The 24999-nt window shown below is 59.0% G+C and overlaps 1 protein-coding gene across 1 annotated transcript; it reads right to left on the bottom strand.

Moving 5' to 3' along the window:
• Positions 5105-9126, bottom strand: LOC108636122 (palmitoyltransferase ZDHHC3-like). Its single transcript, XM_018049078.1, has 3 exons — positions 9121-9126; positions 7031-7093; positions 5105-5971 (listed from the first exon to the last, which is right to left on the bottom strand). Exons 1-3 carry the CDS (start codon positions 9124-9126, stop codon positions 5105-5107), a joined length of 936 nt encoding a protein of 311 aa, XP_017904567.1.

Genomic DNA, 24999 nt, shown 5'->3' with positions numbered 1-24999 from the left:
GCAGGATGTAGTATCTGCATGATGTCATATATGGGGATGTAGTATCTGCGTGATGTAATATGTGGGATGTAGTATGTGCGTGATGTAATGTGTGTGGGATGTAGTATCTGCGTGATGTTATATATGTGGGATGTAGTAACTGTGTGATGTAATGTGTGTGGAATGTAGTATCTGTGTGATGTAATATATGGGGATGTAGTATCTGCTTGATGTAATATACGTGGGATGTAGTATCCGCATGATGTAATGTGTGTGGGATGTAGGATCTGCGTGATGTCATATATGGGGATGTAGTCTCTGTGTGATATAATATATTTGGGATGTATTATCGTGTAATATAATATCTGTGTGAGGTAATATGTGTGTGATTTCTGTTAATAACAGAGATGGCCTTGCCCCTTAGTGGGGAAAGGAGGTGTTCAGTAATTGATGCTGGAGAAATTGGTTAAAATCTTGAAAAAGAAAGCAAAGGGGCTCTTACCTCACTCCGCACATAAAAGTCAGTTCTGGAGGGATTAAGCACTTAATGGTAATGTAAATGCTTGTAACACTTTTATGAGACAATGTAGGAGAGCATACTATGACCGCTGACTAAGAAATGGTTTATTAAAACCCAGAAGTGAGACACAAGCAGAAGACTGAGAAATTCTGCTCCATCAAAACCGTCCACAACGGCATAAATAAATGGACACAGAAGCCACCAACTGGGAGGAGATATTTTCAATGCATTCAGCTGACAAAGGATTAGTGTCCAGAATGTGTAACTAACTCTTCCAAATCAGTAAGAAACAGACAAATAACAAGATAAAAATGAGTGAAGGATTTGAGCCTGGAAGAGAAATAGGACCGCCCAGTGGAGAAGCTCCCAGTGTTCAGCTGAAAGCAAATTAAAACTGTAATTAAAAACGCTTCCCACACCTGTCCACAGTCTGATACCATGGCGCACTGGTGAGGCGGCAGGCGCTGGACTGGGGGTGTAAATTGAGGGGGGATTTTCGAGAGCGACTCAGTGAAAAGGAGCAGGGTTGAGATGCGGACCCACAGAAGTGACATCCAGACTCCCCGTCGCGGCCCGCGTGGACGAGTGTGCAGGTGAAGTGAGCGGCTGAGGGCGCCACACCTCAGCCCCCCGGGCACACGCAGGGAGTCTGAGCCGGGGCGGGTGTTGGACCCATCCTCGCAGCGATGTCTGTAATTCTGTAAAACTGCCTGGCCTGGTGGAGTGGATGAGCCAGGTGTGACAGGTTCAGACAGTGGGGCACACTCAGCCGCGACAGCAGGTGAGCCGCCGGGAGCGTGGGTCCAGAGCCTCCCTCGGGCTTCCTTGCAGGTGTGGGGAAAGGACTTGAAATTCCAAAGAGCAGGAAACACAGAGCTCAGGGTGACGTTTCACCCAGCGTGGGTTTGAAGAAGGTCACTCAGGAGGCTTCAGAAATTCTGTGTTTTTTTTTTGGCCTGGGTGGTAGATAATCCAGGGTTCATTGATGGTTAATACCTGTATCTTACGTATAGTCTGAAGTCTTCTCATCTGCTGAGTAATAAAGCAAGGACACCCACCCAAGTCCCACGTCCCTTGTACCAGTTAGCCTCTGCTGCGTAACAAATGGGTCCCAAGGCTTCCCAGCTTAAGTGGCTCATGCTACACGGTGCCTGCAGGCCTAGTGGGCACCACGACAGGCCCTGGCCTTTACAACCTTCGGGACGGGGCATCCGCGGGGGCCCGTGTGGCCCGAACTCAGCTTCACCGTCACAGCCTGGGGGCCCTCCCGCCTCAGCGTGTCCTCCTCCCACCGTGGGCCTGCGTGGTGGGGGCCCTGCTCCGCTCCCTGGGGTCCTGCCCGTGCGGCTCCATCTCTCCCTGTCCGTTTCTGAGGGTCTGTCTCTTACTCCCTGTCTCTGTCTTATCCTCAGACTCCAGGCACTGGGAGCTGACTGTCCCTGTCCCCGAGGGGTGATCAGTGCCCACTTGGAAGATCCTCTAGGGCAGTTTAAAGCGGAGGAGAAATCTTCCTGTGGGTTCCTAAGGGCCAGCTGCTGTCCTGTTTGAGGGAAGAAATATTGATTGCTAATATCTGCAATAATGAACCCCAGCAAATGACACAGATTACATTTCAGACGGCAACTTGACAAATGACACCTCCAGAGGAGTCCGCAGAAACGTCATTTGCCAAACTGGTATTAGACATTCTCTGGAGACAGATTTAAAATAACTCTGGGGGTGAAAGTCTGAATCGCACAGACAGAAACGTGGCAGCACGTGCTAGCTGGAGTTACACATTTGTGAACTAAGTCTTGCATAAGATTAGAGTTTGAGGACTTGACGGCTAAGCTGGCCGTTTTCACTGTTAGCAACTGTCTTGCAACCAGTTAGAATCTATACCCCCAAACCTCATTTAAATCTTTCCCACAAAGCGCTGCGTAAGGAAGAGCAGCCCCTACGGAAGCATCTTGGAAAGCTTCTCTTTCTCAGGGGCGGGCTTGCCTGTAACCCTGAGTTGGCGGACAGCCCTGCGTGGGCGGTGCGGGGGGATGTGCGTTTAATTCACGAGGATCAGGGGGCGGCCCGGCCCTCTGGGCACGCCCGTGGCTGGACCATGCATATGAGGTCACATACGGCTCTGGTTTCACGGCCCCGAGACGGGAGACCCTTCTGTTCAGACCTCCGGGGGGCAGGAGGAGGGGAGAGAGATTTGGGGTCTTCAGGTACAAACCTCAGGGTTCACGCAGGGCTGGGCCGGACACTGACGGCGCTTTGCCCTGTCCGCTGTGTTTGCTCCAGCGCAACTGCCCCTGCCGGTGTGTGGCTGGGCAGCTGAGGACCGCGGGAGGGCGCTGGCCTTGAGACCGAGGGGCAGGTCTGGGAGGGCTCCAGCAGACCCACTCGCCTCCCCATCCACATCCCCAGGTCCACGGCCATCAGTTCCTCACCTCTATGGCTGCGAGGGGGGCCCAAGCACGTCCTGCCTGCCTCACTAATCTACGCCGAGGTCCTGGCCAGGAGCTGGGGCCCAGGCGTCCAGTCGCTGCCCACGGCTGACCGGCTCTGCATGCGTGCCCTGTAGCCCTCCATGCCCTTCTCAGAGGACCCTGGGAAGGGTGAGCTGGCGTGAGGTCTGCACTGGGCCGCGGCCCCTGCAGGGAGGCCCCAGGGCGCTGGGGGCAGCTAACCAGAGGGGCTTCGTGGCTGTCTCGCTGAGGGGGCTGCGCGTGCTCCTCAGTGCTCTTGGCCCTGGAACGGCTGGGGTGGGCTCTGCCCCTCCTGGCCCCTCTGAGGGTCTCAGCAGGAGTTGGAACCCTCACACCTCACTTGCATAGACCACTTTGTACAATTTTACTTAAAAAGCTATAATCCCGTGAGTACTTAGGGATCCAGACCGTGGTTCCGTCTCAAAGCATCCGTGTTTTTCACAACCTGCAACCAGGCCTGCTGATTACTCCAGACTCTCACCAGGCAGCCCAGTGACCTGCAGTGCCGTTTCCTCCACAAGTCATCACCCTTTGGACCAGTCTCACTGGGAACCCTCCCAGCGGCTGGCTGAGATCTGGGGCTTCGGGACGCAGATTTTATCTCCTGGCTAAGCCTTCTCACCCCGTGACATTTTCACTGTTTTACAGACTTCATACCAGCTTCAGCTCTACCTAATCTCCCTGAAATGGCTTCTGGTTCATCACTGAAAAGCCTCCCAGAGGAAGGGCTGTGTGTTCACTCTCAAGCTCGGACCCCCTGCCCCGTGCCTTGTGGGCACCCATGGGATGAAGGGTCATAGGTCAGCTATCCGCATCGGAAGAGGGCTCTGCCCTGTGCTTACGTGGCTGCGGGGCCGTCCTCACGGGGCCAGTCACCCTCGGGTTTCTGCTTGGCCGTGCAAGGCAGCGTGGTGGGCAGGTGCCCAGCTTGGGGCCAGGCTGCCTGGGTCTAGTTCTCAGCCTCACCAGTGACTGCTGTGTCGTCTTGGGGAGTTTGCATGATCTTTCTGTCTTCCCATGTCTAAAACGGGGCTGAACACTCTAGCTGCCTCAGGCTTGGTGTGAAGATGAGCAAGGTGGACACAAGCACCTGCACGTAAAACTGAGGGACTGTGAACAGGGTCAAAGGGGTGTGTTGGCATTGCCGTCGGACGTGAGGCTGTAGTCAAGCACCCTTCTTGCTGGTCCCACGGGAGGGGCTGGCGAAGGCGGCAGGGAGCTCTTCACGGCCCCTTACCCCTGCGCTTGTTGCTGTGAGTTGCTAGGTCGTGTCTGACTCTCCATGACCCCATGAACCGCAGCAAGTCAGGTCCCTGTCCTTCACGACCTCCCAGAGTGAGCGCAAACTCATGTCAGTTGATTCAGTGATGCCATCCAATATCTCATTCTAACCTATAAGTATCTCAAAAGTTAAACAAGAAAACCCAACCTTGATGGCTTGACTGGTGAGGTCCACCGAAGTTTCAAGCACTAGCTGGTGCCAACCTCAGGCAGGTTGTCAGAAAACAGAGAGCCACATCCGCCCTGCTCATTTTATATGGGTTGTGGGATCTGGAGTAAATTACAAACAGATTAAGTTAGCAAAGGAGTAGAGATTTCTAAGCCCATTTTATCGATGAGCATAAATAAAAAAAAATCCTAAATAAAATAGGAACTCAGGAAAACTGACAGATAACACAGCATAATCCCTCATTAAGGAGCTGAGATAACCAGGGATGCAAGGATGGTTCTGCATCAGATAAGGCAGCGCACAACGGGCCACGTGCAGGCGGTCACACCCTTGCCTCGGCGTGTAGCTACCACCTGTAATGGGGTTCCGCACGGATTCACCATACTTTGCTCACAGATGTTGTGGATTTAATCGCTTTCCCCAAGAGAGTGTTGGCAGAGTGAAAGAGGGGGCACATGTCGCCTTTCTTTTGGGGAGAGGGGCCGGTTTTGTGTATTTCCTTGGAAACTTGGAGGCCCTAAACCCCACCTGCTGCTCAGAGGGGAACCTGGCGCTTTTATTCTCTGTTGTGGAGGTCTCCTCAGTGGACACGAGAAAAGGCGGCTTGGCGTTTACAGTCTCGCGGCGATTTTCTGTGGACCACCTGTTCCGATTCCGCGGAGGGAGCTGCGTTCACCAGGCGCGGGCTCAGACCACAGCCTGGGGCCCGCTGGCGGCCCGAGGTCCCGCGGAGGCGAAGGGGCTGATCCAGGCCGGGGAGGGGCGCGGGCCCAGGACTGCCTTCAGGTTCGTCCACGCGGACGCCTGGCCCGGCTCGCCCGGCTGACTCTGCGGGTCGGTGAGGATGCTGTGCATTTGGATCGTGAACATCAGGCCGGCGAAGAGGAAGCCGTTCAGCGCCACCATGAAGAGGAAGAGGAGCGAGGCCCGCAGGCGCACGGGGGTCCGCAGGTCCCACTCGCCGCGCGCGTAGGCCCGCAGGGCCGGCACGGAGAGCAGGAGGATCACGTGCAGCGCGCCCAGCGCCGTGTAGAGCGTGAAGAGCACGAAGAACTTGCGGTTGTCCTCGCCCACGCAGTTGTTGACCCACGGGCAGTGGTGGTGCGCCCTGCGGATGCAGCGCTGGCACACTCCGCAGTGGTGCGCGCCCGGCGGCCGCACGGCGCCGCAGAGCGGGCAGCAGCCCGCCAGGCCGGGTGCGGGCGGGGCGCCCGCGGGCAGGGCGCCGGGGTCGGTGAACATGGTCCGCGCGTGGGAGGCCAGGGCCAGGGAGGCCAGCAGGTGGAAGAGCGAGCCGTGCACCGCGCTGTAGGCCGGCTGCTGCGCCGGGAGCAGCCAGGCGCTCAGCAGCAGCGCGCCCTCACTCAGCGTCAGCGCCCACGTGGCCGAGGCGCACACGATGCCCAGGGCGTCGGGCACGAACCACACGCGCGGCGCGGCGGCCGGGCTCCGCGGGGCCAGGTTGGCTGGCCCCTGAGTGCCTGCGCCTCCGCCCTCCCCTCCCGGGCTCTGCCTGGCTCGGCCTGGGATTCCCCTCCTCCCCACCGCAGAGTTCTAGAATGCGCCCTCCAGTGGGGGCTTTGTGAACACAGAAAGGCGCCCCGCCTTCACCCGGGAAAGCCCCTTCCCGGCGGTGACTGTTTTGTTTGGGGCGAATGGGGCGTTGGACCCCGGAGGAGAGGCGGAGGTGCGGGCTGCGGGCGTGGCCCTTTTAAGGTCCTCGCAGGAAAGTGCGCGAGGAAGAAACACCACAGCTCCTCTTGTGTGTGCGTGCGGAGCGCACATGCGTGTGTCGGGGGGCGGCACTTCTCTGTACACTAGCTCACTGATACTCACAACTCTGACAGCACAAAGGTTTACTCCCCAGTTTGCAGATGAGAAACTGAGCTGGGGATTAGATGAACGGCCTGTGAGTGACAGGCCAGGATTCCAGCCTGCCAGTGGTCCCAGCTGGCTCCTCCGGCCCCCAGAGGAGCTGGACACAGCTGGTGGCAGGCCTGCCTTCCGCCCTGTCTGCCTCACGCGGTCAGGACACCCGCTCTGGGTGCTCAGCTGCCGGGGAACGAGAGGTTAAGTATAGGTTTGGACTGAACCTACGGCCGGCATTCGGAAAGGTCAGCTCTAGACTCTTGGTCTAAGAAGTGGGTCCTGAGAAAAGACAGCTGCACAGAGGCCAGCATGGCCGTGCCCCAAATGCCCGCAGCAAACAGAGACTGAGGGAGGCGGGTGGGTCTGAGCTGAAAGGAGGCTGCCTGTGAAGGGCATGCCTGCCTGGCTGCATTAATGAGAGTATAGCACCCGGGATGGTGGGGGGACACGGCTGGGGGAGCAGCCGTGAGCAGCACTCCCGGTGGGAGGGGCTTGCGGCGCTTTGGAAGCAGTGAGAAGGGCGGGGGTGGGGACGGTCGGGGGAAGCCAGTGGGTGGGTCTGGTGCAGACACAGGTGGGGCGGGGCTGGAGCCCGGGGCAGAGTGCAGAGAGGGGGTCAGCGCCCACAGAGGAGGACGTTGCTGGTGACCCAGGGGCATCCCAGGGAGAGTGGACGCTCTGTCTCGAGAGGAATTCTGGCGCAGAGGATGAGTCGGGCAGGACGATGGTGGTGGTCTTGCTCACCCACAGGGGCTCTGCGGCCACCGTCCAGCTTTTCTGACAGCCGCTGCGCTGACCTGAGAGCTCCTGGAGCCCACGTTGTCACACCTGACGCCCAGGTGTCAGAGAGCCGCCGGGCAGGGTAGAGGTGTGGCTCGCCTGGACGGCTCAGCCTGGCTCGCCAGGGAGGGCCTGATGTGCCTGTTTGTTTATCCTGTCTTAAAGTAATCACCAGACTTCCCAAGAGTGGTTTTCGGTTCACAGCAGAACTGAGCAGAAGGTGCAGAGACGCCCCTGCCCGCTGCACAGAGAGGGGGCGTTTGTCACGACTGATGCGCCCACGCCTCCATGCCGCCCGTCGGCACCCAGAATCCATGGTTTAGGTCGGCCCCCTCGCGGTGCGGGACGTTCAGCGGTCAGGGCGCGTGTGCAGCGCTGCGGACCCACCGTCGGGCAGAGCGGTCCTAGTGCCCTAGGAGCCCTGTGCTGGGCCCTTGCCCCAGGCCTGGCGGCCCTGGTCTCTCGCCGCCTCGGCAGCTGTGCTTCCAGAGAGGGCCCCCGTGGGAGCCATGCAGCGTGTGGGCTCCTCAGACGAGCTTCTTTGCCCACTGGCGTGCTGTTACGTCTCCTCGGTGTCTTTTCTGGGCTTGATGTCTGCTGTGGTTTTTAACTGAAAGCCAGATGCTGAAAACAGAGCCAGGTGTGAGCAATCATGGCAGGTAGTTTCGGGAAGAGAGAACAGAGGACTCCAGGAGAAGCCGGGGAGGGTCAGGCCCCTGCCTGGAAGGGTCAGCTCTGGGTGGAGAGGAGCCAGGAGGGGCAGGAAGGGGGCTAGGAAGCGGGGGCGGCTCAGCGAGGCTGGGGGGTCAGAGCCCCTTCGGAGCCACAGGATGGCCTGACGTGTAACCGAACAGGATCCCATGGGGTCTTCTTTCTAGATAGACCCCCACCCATGTGCTCCACCTACCTTCGGTCTGCAGAAAAATTTTAGTCCCAGAATAAATTCAATCAGAGAAGTGAGAGAAGGCAGAAAGGAAATCCGTCAAGCAAAACGAAACACTAATACTTTAGCTATTAAGCAAACCCAAGGACCTTTAGTGCCTCTTCGAGGGCCCTCGATAACGCAGCACCCCAAGTGCCCTGTGCAGACCCCTGGCTGCCTGTGGGCCGTGGGCACCGCTCAGTTGGAGCCGCAGGTGTCCCCGAAGAAAGGAAACCCGAGATCCAGGGTCTCTGAGGGCCGGGGGCCGGGGGCAGCCTTGGGAGGGGAGGACTGCAGGCCTGTCCGTTTGTCCAGCTGCCCCCTTGGGGTGCAGCATCCGTGCTGTAGCTGTGGGCACACCCACCTGGCTGGAAGGCCATCCTCGGGGTGTGTCCAGGAGGGACAGGAGCCCCGGGAGGGAGCCTGGGGGGTCAGGACCCTGGGCTTCATCAGGACACCCCCCACACCCTCGCTCTGCAGTGTCCTGCCCGCCCTGCCAGACCCACCCCGCCGGGTCAGGGTCCCACATCAGCCTCTAAGCCTCTGCTTCTCTGCAAAGTGAGAGGTCTCCCCGCATCCCGCCGGACGTGGATCCTGGCCCAGGTGAGGCGGGGTCTCCGGGGTATTGTCCCCTGGGTTTCCTGTCCTTTGCCAGCCTGTGTGTGAAAGGGCTTTCCCCCGTGTATATGAGGAAGCCCAAAACTGAAAAATAATACTTGTAATTAAGAAAAGGCTCTTTTATCCCGAGGTTAAAAAAGTCCTCCTTTTTCTTCATCAGGAGATGTTGATTTTTACCAGATAGCTTTTATGAATCTGATGGTGTCCCCACAGCTTTCATCCAGCTCTCAGTGTCCCCCGGGTTTTCTGTCCGCCGTGACCCAAGACGACCCTCAGGCCGGAGCACAGGCTCCGTCTGCTCCCAGCCTCCACACTTGTTGCAGCGCTGTGTGTTCAGCCGCTCAGGAGCGGGCTGGGCTGCGGCTTCCTTCTCGCCTCTCTGTCAGCTTTGGGGATGAGAGCTGTCCCAGCCTCAGATGCTCTGGGCCGTGTTTCCTATTCTCCCAGCTGCGGAACGGCTCCTGTCTTGTGGCTGAATATTTGCAAGTTCTCCTCAGTGAGGCTCTGGGCTCACAGCCATGGCCGAGGTGGGTTTGGATCGTTTTTCTGCCTGGCTTCCTGCCTGCTCCGGCTCTCTGTGTGTGTGGAGCCTCTTTTGGAAGATGGCACTTCGTTCCCCGGGAGTCCCTTTCCTGGGCTCGCACGCTGGCTGCGTGTGCTGCTGTGATGGGATGTCTCAGCGATTTCAGGAGCTCTGCTTTCTTCTCCATTGGTTTTTGGAGCTTTCCCTACTTTGTTGTCCACCCCCCTCCCCCTGAGAACTGGCGAGTTTTCAAAGATCTAGAGGAGTTCTAGTTGCCCACGTCCCTGTGAGCGCCTCCTTCCTGCTCCCCTGTTCTCCTGGTGACTCTGGGAGTTTTGATTCAAAACCTCCATTTCCCTTTTTGCTCGTTTAGTCGGAAGCCTGGGGCCTCCCTCTGAATGGACGGTGGCCGAGCTGTTTGCATTTTCCACTCACCGAACTCTTCTTGTAATTTTCAGAAAACTTACTGTGTGGAATATTGATTTCCTTTTTAAACGCAGAATTATTCATGTATGTGTTCTAAATTGCGTATGGTTGGACTTTTTCCTTAAACCTTATTCATTTTTGTGATGTTTCCTGGTGTTAATTGTACTGTCTAGAGATAATAAGACTTGCAGTTTCTCTCTGTAGCAATTTATTGTGGTTTTTATTCTGGGATCTTATTTACGATCAACATTTGCAAACCCTTCATGAATTTTGGAGGAAAAGTGTGTGCTCTGTCTGAACGGGATATTTATTAAATCAACCTTATTAATCATATTATTCATTTCCCCCTACAATCGCATCTATTTCTGTCCATTTCAGTGTTTGAAGATTGAATTGTAGGTTAGATTCTTTCACCCTAATTGCTTTTCTGTCAAACCTGAAAATATTTTTATTCGTCTTGGTCTCATATAAAAGTTTCAGTGCCTTGTTCTTAAGCTCATCCAAATTCACTGTGGTGCTTTCCTTATTCGGGGTGTAACTGTCGTCCATAGGAAGTGATTTTTGCTCCATCCACTGCTTCTGGCCTGGCTGTGGGAGGGGACCCCCGCCCCGCGCGTGTCCTGGTCCCTCAGTCCCCTCAGTGCCTGTGTTGGCAGAACCCGTGTGGATTTTGGGTGGGACCTGACGTGTTTTCCTGAGGTCACTTGGTGATGCAAGAAATACTTTAAAATCCAGTGGCTCAGCGAGCTGCCGCTACGAGCCCTTGATTTGTCCTGAGACTGAAGGGGTCTTATCACCACGGTTCTTCCAGGTTTTGCGTCTGTTTCCTGGGTTGGCTTCTCCGTGCAGCCGGAACCCGGGGGCGTCTTGGCCCTCGCTGCCCTTCTGCTGGTGCAGAGGGGCCAGGATGCATTGTTCCGAGCGGACACCCCCCCCTTACCCAGGGAATGTTGGCGGAGACACAGCTTGGTCCCTGGGTGTGTGAGAGGGTAGTCAGGTGCCCGATGGGCGTCTCTGACCCAGGCAAGACCCCCACTCTCCTCACGTCCTGACCCCCGTCGCCTGAGGCAGGAGTGACCTGTGCCCTCGCCTAAGGCCGCCGCTCCCCTTCAGCTTCTCGGGGTGCGGGGTGCCCCAGCCGGAGCCATGCTGCGCTCGCCGATGTCCCGGGCATCCGGCTGCCCGGGCCCAGCATGTCCGCTGCTCATAGAGCCTCCGGCCTGCACCTGGCTTTTGGGTCCAGAGAGAGGCGATGGCTCGGATTCCCAGACGGCCCGGTGATGGGCCGGGGCCCCCTCCCTGCCCATCACCACCGAGTCTGCAGACTGGCTTCCGAGAGCCACCCGCCCTGGTCTGACTCCCTCCACAACGGGCACTGCGCTTCCCACCTGCACGAGCTCTGCTTAGCCAGGGAGGGCTCTGCTCGGGGTCACGTCTGGAACGTGCGGTGTGTGGATGAGGATGCGTGTTCGCCAGAAGTTGCTTCTAAATAATTTCTTTGAAATGCAGATACACAGGTATTAGATTTCTGGGTGGTCCCCAGGCTTGTGAGTATCGTGTGTGAACGCGTGAAGGACCCCCACGTGAGATGCAGATGGGACTTGGTCCGTGCGTCTGGTGTATTTGAAGGGTGCCGGCTCCTGGAGAGGACCCCTCCCTGGGAACCAGCCAGGTTGGCAGAGGGTGCGAGCAGACAGGGGCCGCTGCTTCCAGGAGACTGCTGAGCCTCCCGGTGGAGGTTGAAGGGGAAGGGCAGGTCCTGACGGGGTGAACAGACCTGGGGCGACCTCGATGCATCCCAGCTCTCGACGCCTGCTTTTCCCTCCTTGGGGGGGTCCTCCGCCCAGCTGGAGACTCAGCTCCTGCCTCCCCCGCCCCGGGCAGCCCGCAGCCCCCAGAGGACGGTGCTGGCGTGTAACCCCCGCTCCCTCGGGCCCTGGGTGCTGGGCACCCAGCAGGGTTAGGCATGGCCTCGTCACGGCACCTGGCTTCTCCCTGCGTCTGCTTGCCTCCCTGCCACCCGCACGCTCTCCGAGCCCCTCTGGGCCTGCAGGTCTCCTCCCAGGGCAGCTGCTTGCTCTTGGGGTCCGTTTGGGGCCACCTGGGGGACTCGGACACTCAGAGGTGACCGGGGTCGGGTCTCTGTGCGGAGCCCTGGCTTCCTCTAGAGCCGCATCTCCAGGTTTGTCCTGAAGCCGCGTTCTGGGCTCCACTCAAGCGGGGGACCTGCCAGCCCTCTAGACGGGGTGACCCCTGGGGCAGGTTGTGGGCCTCAGGGTGCTGTCACAGGTTGGGGAGATGGTCTGTCTTCCTCTCTGGGGTTGGTCACGCTGGCTCTCGCGAGGCAGATGGCTCTGAGGGGGCTGGGGTGAGGCTTGGGCGTGAGGCGAGGGCCTGGGCATGGGGGCATCGGGGGCCAAAGTGGGCAGGTGGCATTAGGAGAGGTTGGGTGGGGCGGGGGTGGGTGGGTGGGGGACGGTCCTGGACATGACTGGAGTGTTAGGGCGTGAGGGCTGAGTTCCTCATGGACAGATGGGTTTGCCTGTGTGTCACCACGCAGGGGACACGCCTGGACGCTTCTGTGACGTTCAGAGTGAAGGCCAGGCTCACAGGGGGTCTGGGCATGGACGTTGGAACGTGGATGGAGACCCCTCTGAGTTGATCATCCCGGCCCCAGAAACTGTGATTGGAGAGGGAGCGTCCTTGTGGATAAAACTTCTCATGTATTCAAGTTTAGTCCCTCAGGACAGATTTCCAAAAGTGAAATTTGAAAATTTATCAAACCTATTGTCAAAATGTTTTCTGGAAGGGCTTCCCACTTGGTACACCCAGGCAGGTGTGAGAGAGCGCCATCTCCACTCACTGGGCCAATAGCGGAGCCTTGATTTGGGGCAGAAATCACATCGATGCCCTTGTCCGCTTACTCTGAGCTGCAGAGAAGGTGAAGTGGGAAGGCTTCTGTTCAGAAGAGACACTCGCGTCCGGGATCCTGATCTGGGGGCGGTGCGCAAGGCTGGGGGAAACGCGGGTCTCACCACCGGAGGGCCTCCGCGGGCCCTCTCGGCTCACACTCGTGCACATGGAGGCTTCTTCTGTCGGGAATCCCCCAGAGCCTCACCTGCTCTGTGCGTCTCTCTTGAAAGCTCGTCCTGGAGGGATGTGGATGACAGCTGTATTATTTACGCAGTCGTATTTGTTAATTGGCACGTTTACAAGGAGACTGACGGAAATCGTATACATACGCTGTCGTTGTTCAGCAGCTTGGTTGTGTCTGACTCCTTGCGACCCCATGGACCACAGCTCGCCAGGTTCCTCCATCCGTGGGATTCTCCAGGCGAGAATCCTGGAGTGAGTTGCCGTTTCCTTCTCCAGGGGATCTTCCCGACCCCAGGATTGGACGCATGTCTCCTGCTTTGGCAGGCGGATTCTTCACCACTGAGCCGCCTGGGAAGCCCATACGTTTGTCAGAGCCCCGACTGGAGCAGTGAAGTTTCAGGTTATAAAGAAATTTGCTTTCAAACAAGGCAAGCCCCCGCCTTCGCCCGGCAGCTCTCCCCCGCCTCTCTCGGAGCTTAGGTGTCCCCGAGGCGCCCCCACAGAGCCTCTCGTTATAGGCGTTTCCTGATTGTTCCAGAGACACGTGTGCACTGTCTCCCGTCCCTGCGCGCCCTGTGTCTCCGCATCACCTGACTCTGCCTGGGGCTTGCCCGACCTGTCACCTCCGCTGGCTCTGGGGTGGGCAGGCTGGGCCAGGAGAAGCCGCGACCGAAGCTGTCTGGGACCCACCCTCCGAGGGTGCCTGCGGGCGGATGTGGCCCTGCTCCCTGGAAGCTTCCAGAGCAAATTGTCACAAATTGGGGGCTCAAAACAAGAGAAACTCATTCCCTGGTAGCATGGAGGAGTCCAAGTTCAAGGCATCCCCGGGGAAGGTCCCTCCTGCCCCTCCAAGCCTCTGGGCTTTGCCTGCAGCCCTGGGGGCTCCTGCCTGTGGCCGTGTCTCCCCACTTTCTGCCTCCATCGTCACCTGGCTCCTCCTCCCTTTTCTCTTATGAGGACCCTCCTGGGATGTAGGGCCACCCTGAACCCAGAGTGCCCTCGTCTCGAGATCCTCAGCTAATTACACCTGTTTGTTTCCGAATAAGGCCAAGTTCCAAGGCTCGGGGTGAACCCTCTTTGGTCCCCGCAGTCCTCGGCCCTGCCTGGACTCTGTCTCTATGTCTCTGGAGGGTGTGGGGAGGTGAGCCCTCGCAGCCTCCTGGGCCCTGGGCCTATCCCGTGTCCACCGGGGGCGTCTGAGCCGGGCCGGCCCCTCTCCTGGGAGCTCTGGGCGGCTGGACATGGTCCGTCCCGTGCAGGTCCCTGCAGGGGTCCCATGTCCCGTGATGGCCGAGTGTCCTTTGGTGGCTCACTGTGCAGGGCAAGGGGGCCCCCGCTAGGACCCGGCCCCTCCCCGCGCTTTGTCTTTGTTGGGAGCAGCCGTGAGCGGGAGCCGGGCCCGTCCGTGCCGCCAGGCTGCTCGTCAGCAGGTGAGTCGTGGATCGTCCGACTTCTCACTGCTTCACAGTTAATTTACCCGAAGTCTCCAAAGGACCGGCCGGGCCCAGACTGAGGGGGCCGCTCTAGCCCCATCTCATCCTCCTTGGAGGCCCCGGGCTCCCCGGGAAAGCACCTTTATGCGTCGGTGTCTTCAGCGCCGTGGCCCCAATGGGGGTGGCCCCTCAAGGCCTCCCCGTGCCTGTGAAGCTGCTGCTTGAGGTGGGGAGTCACTATTCCCTGGGGGTCAGCTCTCCAGGGTCTGGAGGATGCTTGCTTCCCCAGGCCTGCAGGGCACAGCCCTCCCAGCCACTTTCTGCCCCAAACAACTTTCAACTTGGCCTTGGCCACAGAAGAGCCTCTGACCAGGCAGGTGTGGCTCATGGGGCCCTTTGCTGCTTGAACTAGTCTCAGGCGTGACACGCTGGCATTCTGGGATCTGTGACCCCTTCGTGTGTCCGTGTGGCTCATGTGACATGGGCATCTGCCTGGGGCTTCCTCCCCGAGAGGGTGGGGGGAGGCCGGGGCCATGGCCTTGCTTCTGGAGGAGGCCCTGCTCCTGGAGGACTCACTGCAGACACGCACCTGGATGTGTGTGTGTGTGTCCACACCACACACGGGCACACACAGGAGCACATAGGCACACACGCGTGTTGCATGCACACACACAGATGCACATGAGCACACAGATGCAGACACACACAGACGTGTAAAGAGACATGGGGACAATCCACACTCACGGGAACACATGCACACACACCTGTGCACACACACAGCTGCACATGAGCACACAGATGCAGACACACACAGACGTGTAAAGAGACATGGGGACAATCCACACTCACAGGAACACGTGCACACACACCTGTGCACACACACAGCTGCACATGAGCACACAGACAGGAGTGGATCACCCAGCCCCCAAGGCTGAGGGCTCATCTACCCGCTCCCCCAAATGCACCAGCCACTGCCCGCAGACTGTGTCAGGGAAACGAAGCTTCCAAGCACAGCTCACCGGGTGCTGGGCTGGGTGGGGGGTGTTGGGGGGGGTCTGCTTCCCCAGGAGGGTCGCCCCTGCCCTGGTGCCTGCTGGCTGCCCCTTCCACCCACTGCTTAGCTCTTTTCTCCGGGACCCTGGCTGCTGACGCTGGGGTGATAGAAACCTCAGTCCCCTCTGCAAGATGCTTGCCCCAACCCTCACACTTGGGGGGCTTTTTCTGGGGCTCTGGACATGGGTCCCCAGGCTGCTGCTGACTCTGCAGGCTGGCCCCTCCCTGCCCTGGGCTGCCCCAACGGGCAGGCTCACAGGAGGACGCGGTCACCGCCTCTGCAACCTCCTTGAGGGTGGCAGGTGGTCAGCAAGGCAGGGTGGGGGGTCTGACCGAGAAGGGGCTGGGCTCTGGGGACCCCCGTGATGGCGGGGTCTCTGCCGCCCCCTGGGGGCAGCACCTGGGCCTCGAGCCCTCTGCTGCTGCTGAGCTGTGACGTCGTCGTGAGGCTGGAAGTGAAGCCGGGGTCACGTGATCATGGGTTCCCACGGTCTCCTTAGGGCGAGCGGCCTACCCATTGGAGCAGCGACTGCAGGGTCTCAGAGGCAGGACACCAGGGGATCCGACTCTGCATCCACGGCGCGGCCACGTTTCTGGGTCTCTTCCTTCCTGGTTGCTGGTTTTAACAGAGTGTTCACACCCCCAGGGACGCGGGCGCTGTATTTCCTGATTGTGGAGCAGGGTGTTGCAGAAAGAGCTGCCTGCCTAGGCCCGCGTTCGTTCTGGATCCCTGCTCCCTCTTCGCCCGCGCAAACAGCCCCACATGGCCAGTCAGCGTCACTGCAGCTCCGTGTAATCAGAGGTGGCAGCTGCTGGGTGCCCGGGCCTGGGGACGGCGTGCAGCCCGAAATGACCCGATCTGCCCAGAACATCTTAATGGTTTAGATTAAGCGGGCATGCGGGCCGAGCCTGCTCAGATGGCAAAACCCAGGCTCTCCTGTGACCGAAAGGGCCTTTCTCTGAGACCAGGAGAGGGAGAGGCTGCCCCGCTGGCCTCACAGACAGACAGACATACAGATAATTTGGGACCACGAACAAACTCTTGAAACCATAAGCCAGTTTCCTGACGCAAGGGGGAATGGCTGATGGCAGATGAGGCTGTGACCTGTGCTGGTTATCAGCCATCAAGTGAGACAGCGCTGCCTGTAGCGGATGGGGGTGTGGGGATGGCCAAGGGGCTCAGCGGAGGGGGCCAGAGTTCCTGCTCTCAGCCTAGCTGCTGAGCACTGACGTCCGTGTCCCTGCCAGACTGAGTGAGTCTGAAGGGGCAAGAGGCCGTCATCAGGATGCCGCCCTCGTGGGGCTCAGGCCTGCGGGACACGGGGCATCACCTGGGGTCAGGGACTGCCTGCACCCTGACCTGGGGAGGCTTCTGAGTTTGCACACAGCTCTGGCAGTTCTTAGGATCATCCCCGTAACTTCCACGACTTGTTTCATTTCACTGCAGTGGGACTCACGTAACACGACCATTTTAAAGTGAATGGTTCAGGGGCGTTTGCACACTCAGTGTTATGGGACCATGTTTGCACACTCACAGTGTTATGGGACCACGTTTGCACACTCACAGTGTTATGGGACGACGTTGGCACACTCACAGTGTTATGGGACCACCTCTATAGAGTTCTGAAACATTGCATCCCTCCAAGGGTTCCTCCCTACCCGTGCAGCTCTGACGCCCCCTCCCCTCCTCCCCCAGCCCCTGGCAGCGCAGGCTGCTCTGTCTCCGTGGGTTTGCCTGTCCTGACATTTCGCATAAATGGATTCACAGGGCATCTGCCCTTTGCATCTAGTGCCCCTCACTGAGCAGACCGCCTGCAGGGTTCACGGTGCTGCAGCGAGCGTGAGGCTCCACCCTTCTTAAGGCTGGATGGCCAGCCCACGCACTTTATGGACAGACCACCTGTGTGTCCTCAGCTGAGGACCCTGGGGCTGTCCCCACCGTCTGCTGTGCGTGTGAGTCTGTTCCATGTCTCTTGGGTAAAACCGAGGCGTGGAATCACTGGGTCGTGTGGCATTTCTACGTGTACCTTTTGGAAGAACGGCAAGATCACTCTGTAATCCGTTGTTTTGTTTTTCTTTTTTTAAAATCTCAGTTAATCACTGTATTTGACTGCACCGGATCTTCGTTGCTGTGCGTGAACTCTTAGTTACGCACGTGGTTTCCTGACCGGGATCAAACCCGGGCCCCCTGCGTTGGGAGGGCGCAGTCTTAACCTCTGGACCACCAGGGAAGTCCTTCTTATTTTATTTCTAATTTCCCTTGCTTGCTCTTTCCACTGACAGCTTAAAAAAATGGGAAGACCTTTTCAGCAAAGCGAAAGAAACAAGTCACAACTTAAGTGTGAATTAAATGCGATACATTTTAAATACACCCTAACCACGTTTAATTTTCCCCTTGTCTTTACTTCTGCATACAACATTAATTTATCAGAAATCACGATACTGTGGCTTTGACTTCGCTTTGTCCTAAAAAGATTTCTCGTTCAGAATCTCCTAGGATTTCAGTCCTAACTCTCCTTCGTGTTTCCCTAACAAATTATGAAACGCCAGTGGATTTTAATAAGAAGCAGTGGCAAGGCACGTGCACATTTAATTTTTAATTTTAATCGGTGGGCAATGAACAGTTAATGACTGAAGTGTTTGCAGTTCTGAAGCCTTGTCCTCCGTCTCGGCCGCAGGAAGCAGGGTCTGTTGGGACCCTTCCCCGGGCCCTGCCCCTCCCTGTTCCCACGCGCCCTGGCCCCCAGCTTTGTCCTCGTCCTGGCTGCCTACTTCCCACCACCCGGAGCTCAGCCCTCGATGCTGGGGGCTGCAGGGCCCTGGAGGCTTCCCCGAGGCCCAGAAGGGGAGTCTGCCGGACACTGACCCTGGGCCTGTCAGCCTGGCCGGCCGGGCCTTGCCTTCTGCACTCCCTGAAGGTGGTGGTCCAGGAAGACGGGGGTCCTGTGTCCACGTTGCCTCCTGCCGTTCTTTCCGGTGGTTGCAGCAGTTTGTTTGATTTTGGTGGGGCAAGTGCTTTCCTATGAACCTTCTTGAAAGCATCCTTAACTATTTTAATATATGTATATTTATTTTTTCAGATTCAAACCCACTCCTTCAGAGTGAAGACATTGAGGTCGACCTGACTACCCGCAGGAGTTTCCTTGTGCAGCAAGCTCAGGGATTTCCCTCCGAATCCTGTGAAAGCCTCTGGGTCTCCGAGGACCAGGCCTTCTTTCCGAGCAGAGGAGCTGCTTGTCTCTGAAGCAGCTCAGCAGGGCAAGGACTGTTTGCACTGGGTTTTGTTTAATTTGCCCGAGCCAAGCACACCGAGTCCATTTGCCGTCACATTATCTAAGACAGCTCCAGAGATTCTCACTCTAGGATCAGTTCCATCCCGGAGTGACATCCACTTAACACCCAGGGCCCTGTGCTTTTAGCTGAATAAAGGTCAGGCCGTCCGCCGTCTGGGTGACCACCCATCATCGCGATGGACGAGATGATAACCACCCGGGGAAGGTTAACGGATGCAAAGCTCCGGACTCACCTCGGCAAGCAGGTATCCCTGCCTTTCAGGAGACATTTCCATTTTTACTCCGTTTAGTGGGTGGGTATTTACGCTTTTCACTTTTAACCACTCCATTTAGGGCGTTCGCTTGGGGAACACCGTCTTGCAGGGGATCAAGGCCGTCCTTTGCCAGGAATCTCCGCTCTGATGATCTGCAGATGTATGAACCTCGTGCCCAGTGGAAGTGGAGACGATAAGTTAATAGATCACAGCCCCGCTTCCAGTTACTTCTCGGGAACCGCATGCGTTTTAATTAACCCTTGTTGATGGAACGGGGAGGGGCTACAAGGACCCTCCTGGCATCTCTCCCTGGAGTGAGGGGGGTGCGTCTTTGGCTGTGCCTGGGCCAGGAGCCGGCCTAACCCATCTGCTAAGTCAGAAGTCCTGAGGGAGTTGGTGGTGGTCCAGGGCTGTGGATAGCTGGGGCTGAGAGCAGCTGCTGTGCCCCTGAGCTGCTGAGGGCGAAGGGGTCTCCTGGGATGGAGGGGGTTTGGGCTGCAGGGTGCGCTCAGCGCGGACGTGGCCGTGTCCGGACTGTGGGGAGGCCGGCCCCGAGCTGGCGGCTGTGCCCAGGCCCGGAGTGCGTGTTGGGGCAGCCTGCTCCCCCACTGCGGGGGCTGGCCCGACCGCCTGGCTGTTGGCAGAATCCCCGGCCTACTCCAGAAGTGCCAGGGGCCAGACCTGGGGCTCTGAGCCCCTTTGGGATGACAAGAGGGGGCGTCTTCTGAGACCCTCCAGGAAGGAGACTGGAGAGGGCTTTGCTTTGTTGCCCCAGGTTCCCAGCCTGGAAAGTGGCCGTGGCCTTCAGCCGGTCAGTGGCCATTCCTGGCATGGGGGTCTTCCAGGACCACTGGGTGCAGCAGTCTGGGCTGGGCAGGCATCTGGGGTGCCCGCCTGGGTGAGCAGGGTGTGCCAAGGAAGCAGGCGGGCACCGGAAGAGGCCGCTGATATGCCGGGTGGTGTCTGGGGCCAGAGCATGCTTGTGCTGTGACCCTGCAGCCGCGTCACTGCCAGCGGAGGACGAGGGGACAGGCCAGCAGAGCCGCGCTGTGTCTTCCGTCTTCCCTGGGAACCAAATGGGATCATTGCCATGTCTCTAGTTTTTTAAAGAAAACCTAGATTAATTACTAGTTTTACTGGTTATTGAATAAGTATCAAACAGATGTTAGCAGCATGTGGAAGACAAAGAGCGCTTGTGTAGAAAATAAATTTATTCTCTTTATCGTGATGTCTATTTGGGTTTCATAGGCTCGCTAAGTGGATGAGCCTGCGACACACGGTGAGCCTGCAGCTCCTCCGGGGACCTGGCCTGCCCGTGCCCTCTGCAGACGGTGACCACAGCCTTGGTCCTCTCTGCCCGCAGGTGAGCGTCTCTCTAGTCCACCCGCGGGCGCCGTTCCAGGCGGCGCTGGGCTCGGAAGCTCCGCAGACTCGCTCAGGCTGCAGGCCGGCGTCCAGGGCCATGTGGGTGCTTCTGCGTTTGCCTGTGACCGCGTGTCCTCAGGAGGGCTGCAAGAGGCCCCTCTGCAGGTGCGGGGTCCTTCCCAGAGTCCACTCCCGAGCTGACCCCCCTTGTCGGGACCGGCCGCCGCCTGAGCTGCCTTCCCCCAGGCTGGCTCCTCACCCGTGACCGTCTGTAACAAGACGGCTCATTCTCGCGCTTCAGTCCTGTTTCCCAGCCACGCGCTCCGTGCTGTTTGTGGTGGTTCTTCCCGTCTGACTCTCGTGGGTTTCCCGGGAGCCTGGGGGTAATTCAGCTCCTTCTTCCTGTTTTAACCCTCTGATCCCCACCCCCAGACAGTTCAGCAGAGTAATGGCTCCGCTGGGGGTGCACCGCCGCTGACCACCGGGCTCCCGGAGGGGTGGTCCCTGAGGGGGAGTCGCCGGCCTCTCGTTCCCCGGAGAGCGCCTGTCCGTGGCGGCAGCGGCCACAGGGAGGGGCGGGATTCTTCTCCTTACGCCCCCGGTTGATGCGCGCCTGTCCACTGTCCATGGCGGCGACGGCCACAGGAGGGGCGGGATTCTTCTCCTTACGCCCCCGGTTGATGCGCGCCTGTCCACTGTCCATGGCGGCGACGGCCACAGGAGGGGCGGGATTCTTCTTACGCCCCCGGTTGATGGCGCTTAGAAACCATTTCACCTATTTGTTTGTTACTTTCGGCTGCATTGGTTCGTCAGTGCTGCGGGGCTTTTCTCTCGCTGCTGCACGCAGGCTGCTCATTGCAGCGGCTCCTGTAGATGTGCAGCCCCGGCTTCATAGCTGCGACACGTGGGCTGAGTGGGCTCGGCTCCCAGGCTCAGGATCACGGGCTCAGGAGTTGTGGTGCCCGGGCTCAGCTGTGCTGGGCAAGTGGGATCTTCCAGATCAGGGATCGAACCCCTGTGTCCTACACTGGCAGGTGGATTCCTTACCCCTGGGCCGCCAGGGAAGCACATGCGCTGATGGATTAGAAACTTTTTTATGCTGATTTTAAAGGGTGCACTTCATTTACAGTTGTCACAGAATCCTGGCTGTATTCCCCGTGCTGCGTAATACAGCCTTGTAGCCTGTCTTACACCAGTATTTTCTACCTCCCGTGTCTGTTCACATGGGGCCAGGTTTGCAGGGGCCTGGCTGTGGGGAGACGGGAGCCTGGGAGCCTGGCCTGAGGCTGGCAGGGGGGGCTCCGTTCTCAAGGTCTCCTGTCTGGGTTTTCCAAGTCCTAGAAGGGAGCCTGGAGAGGTGCTGACTGACCCAGCAGTGGCCCCCAGGCACCTGGGGGGCCTCAGCAGGGCCCCAGGCCCCTGCCACTTCGGGAGGGATCCTGCCCCTTAGGAGCCTGCCTAAGCTGTTCCTTTTCCCCCAGGTTGCTGGGTGGAGCCTCCCTGTCCAAGATCTCTGAGAGAGCCCTGGACCACATGTGGGGCGCTGCCCCCCTGGACAGTGCCCTTACGGGTCCATCACACCTGTCCTGGGCCAGAGAACCCTGGTGCAGAGCATCCCAGTCCAGAGCATCCCAGTCCAGAGCACCCCAGTCCAGAGCACGCCGGTCCACAGCATGCCGGCCCAGAGCACCCTGGTCCAGTGCGCCCTGGTCCACAGCACCCCAGTCCACAGCACCCCGGTCCACAGCACGCCGGTCTAGAGCACCCCGGTCCAGAGCACACTGGTCCAGAGCACCCCGGTCCAGGGCACGCCGGTCCAGAGCACGCTGGTCCAGAGCAGCCCGGTCCACAGGACCCTGGTCCACAGCACCCCGGTCTAGAGCATCCCGGTCCAGAGCATCCCGGTCTAGAGCACCCCGGTCCAGAGCATCCTCCAGGAAGGTGCTTCCTTCGGTTTTCCCCCTTCTCTCATCAGTCAGCACGCGTGCAGCCTTCTTGGTCAATAGGGTTGGATTGAAGGTGTCGGGGATGAATAGATGGGGATTTAGTGTATAATCAATAGTGCATTTCGAATGAGGGGATAGACTGGATTGTTTAATATGCGGTTCGGGTCCATTGGACCTGTGATTAGAGAATAAAAGTCAAGTCACAGGTCTTGGCCCAAACCACCTGGAAGGAACGTGCTTTCTGCCACTGGCCAGGTGGGGTCATGCTGCTCGCCGGAGGATGCGGAGAATTTGTGGGGTGTGACGTGGGGACCTTCCTGAGCAGGACGTGGTTCTGGAGTTGGGGCAAAAGGAGCAGACCCGCATACGGATGTAAAGCAAGCAACCAAAAGTCTGCGAAAAATTCATCGCAGCCAACGGCCCCGGAGAGAAGCCGAGGGGCAAGCAGATTTGCAGCGCGTAGAATGAAGGGCACACCTCTGTGGTTCCTGCAGCCAGCCTACCAAGCGAATCGGTAGCAACAGCAATAATCACTTGATAGAAACGTGGAAACGGGGTGAGATTAGATAAGCAGGAGAATGGGGCAAACGTCCTCCACTGGGCGGAGGTCTGACCCAGGAGGAGACACGCGGTGTCGCTGCCGAGGCCCGGCCTCACACCACGAGGCGTCTGCACAGCACGCAGGGCAGGGCGGGGCGCGGGGGCCTGCTTGGCGCGGCCACCCCGGGGGCTGACTCGGGGCCGGGAACACGCGGGCTCCGGGACTCTGGTTTAAGCTCAGGGCAGTGTGAACGGAGCTCGGGGAGGGGATCCTCCCCGGGGACAGGCCCCCTGCTGCCCGCTGAGGCCTCCTCCCGCCCCCTGGTTCCAGCTCGAAGCCTGAGCCTTCTGGCCTGGAGGCCCCTCTCGTTCCGCATCTGTGAGCCTGAATCCCGCCCCCTGCTTCCCTGCCGTCTCTCTTCACCTCCATCAGCCCTGTGACCACAGTAGGGACCAGAGGGGGTGGCACCAGGGGGGCTCCAAGCGCCAGCCCTGCGCCCACCACCCTCTGCTGGTCGCCACAGGACCAGCATCACGGGCCCCGAGGACAAGTCCAGGCTGGATGGGAGAACGCTGGACGAGGCGGTGGGGCGGGTGCTGGGAGTCGGGGCAGCTGAGCCGGTGCCGGGCCTGGGTGTGGAGACAAGGACCAAGGCTGGGGCAGGGACGAGGCCCTGTGGAAGGGGGAAGGCGGGAGAGACCCAGCCCTGGAGCTGTGCGGTCGTGTGGCTGCAGGCCATGGCCATGCTTCTTGCCCGGGTCACAGGCCAGGACTCTGGGCTCAGCAGGTGGGGTCACTGGCAGAGGGACCCCCGAGCCTTGCAGACCAGATGCCCCAGGAGAGCCGGGGCAGAGGAGCTGGATGTCTTGGGGGCCCGGGGGCCCACCAGCTTTGTGACTGTCTGAAAGCCCCGGCTGTGAGCCCTGCTGGCCTCAGCAGAGGTGTGTGTGTGTGTGTGTGTGTGTGTGTCTGTGTGTGTGTGTCTGTGTGTCTGTGTGTCTGTGTGTGTGTGAGGGGCAGGTGAGTGAAGCCCCCTGAGTGCTGGCAATGGCAGGCTGGAGACAGACCCTGTAATCCAATGATCTCAAGCGTCACCTGCAAAAACCCAATTACAGAGCAGATTAACTCAGAGTTACAGATGCAATTGAATAAGCAAGGCGCGCTTGGCTCACACACAGCACAGCCCTGCTGGACGATGGCCGAGCTCGGGTGCCATGGCCTGGGGGACACGTGGCCAAGGGTATCCTTGGCCAGGGCAGGGTGACCACAGGCCTGCCCCGTGCCCTCGGCCACTCAGGAACTTCGCCGACGCCTGGCGGAGACTTCCCCCCATAGTGTGTACCGCGGGACGGCCGGAGGCGAGCTGGACCTGATGCCATCGGCCTCGGCTGACCACTCCCCATGGCTCTGTGGCAGCTGCCCTTTTGTTTACAAGCCCACCAGGGGTCCTCTGAGGGTGGACTGCCCAGCCTCTAAGAACGGGGTGTGGTTTATTCTGGGCACCGATGGACCCCTGAGAGGAGGTGGAGCCCAGGGAGGCCGAGAGGACAGAGCCACTTGCTCAGGGGGCGGCTCTGGAAGTGCCTGTCCAGCCGTCTTCCTTGCCCAGAAGCTGAAGGGGGCTGAAAGCAAGAGAAACATACTTGGTGGTGCCTCCGGGGAGTTCTGAGAACCTCCTCCACCCCCGGCCCTGCGGCAGGATCTCACCACAGGAGGGAGCCTGGCTAGGGCAGTGCAGGCCAGGGGGACTTCCTGGAGGAGGAGAGGTTAGGGTGACCAGGGAGGGCAGAGAACAGAGAGGGAGGGGGAAGCAGTGGGGGGCAGAGGAGACTGGGCCGGGTGCCCTTGGGGCCCTGGAGTAGGGTCTGGGGTAGGAGAAAGCCCAGAAAGCAGGGTCCCCTAGAGGCAGGCTGAGGTGGGGCCTTGGGGCTGGGAGGAGGTCGAAGCTGGTCTTTCTAGTGGCCCTGAGACACTGGTCAGCACGCGCTTCTTGCTGTGCGGGAGGGAAGCCGGGTGGCAGTGATAACCGTTTATTTATTTTTTGCGCAGGGGCCATGCTAATCTCACGTGTGGAGTCTTAGTTCCCTAACCAGGGATTGAAACGGCAACCCCTGCCTTGGAAGTGCGGAGTCTTAACCACTAGGGAAGTCCCCTCAGAACAACATATTCTTGTTTTAATGACTTCTGATCTTTCTGAACTTTCCGTTTCCCGCAGAGCTGAGTGGAGGACTCCGTCCCTGGAGCCCGCTTGGAGATTCTAGAACAGATGGGACGTGCTGCGAGGCAGGCTGTCTCAGGCAGAGCCTCGGTTTCCCCGTCGCAGAGACCGCGTCCCCACACGGGTCCTTTCTGTCTCCAAATCCATCGCGAAACATGCCAGCAGGACTTTGAAATTTCCAAGAAGGGACGGCTGTGACTCAGGAAGTCAACCAAGTCATTCTGTGGGCGGAATCTCATGTTGAA

Source organism: Capra hircus, chromosome 5 (genome assembly GCF_001704415.2).
Source record: "Capra hircus breed San Clemente chromosome 5, ASM170441v1, whole genome shotgun sequence".
Taxonomy (NCBI): Eukaryota; Metazoa; Chordata; class Mammalia; order Artiodactyla; family Bovidae; genus Capra; species Capra hircus.
The sequence above is the reverse complement of the archived record's forward strand: the minus strand, read 5'-3'. Positions and strand labels throughout refer to the sequence as shown.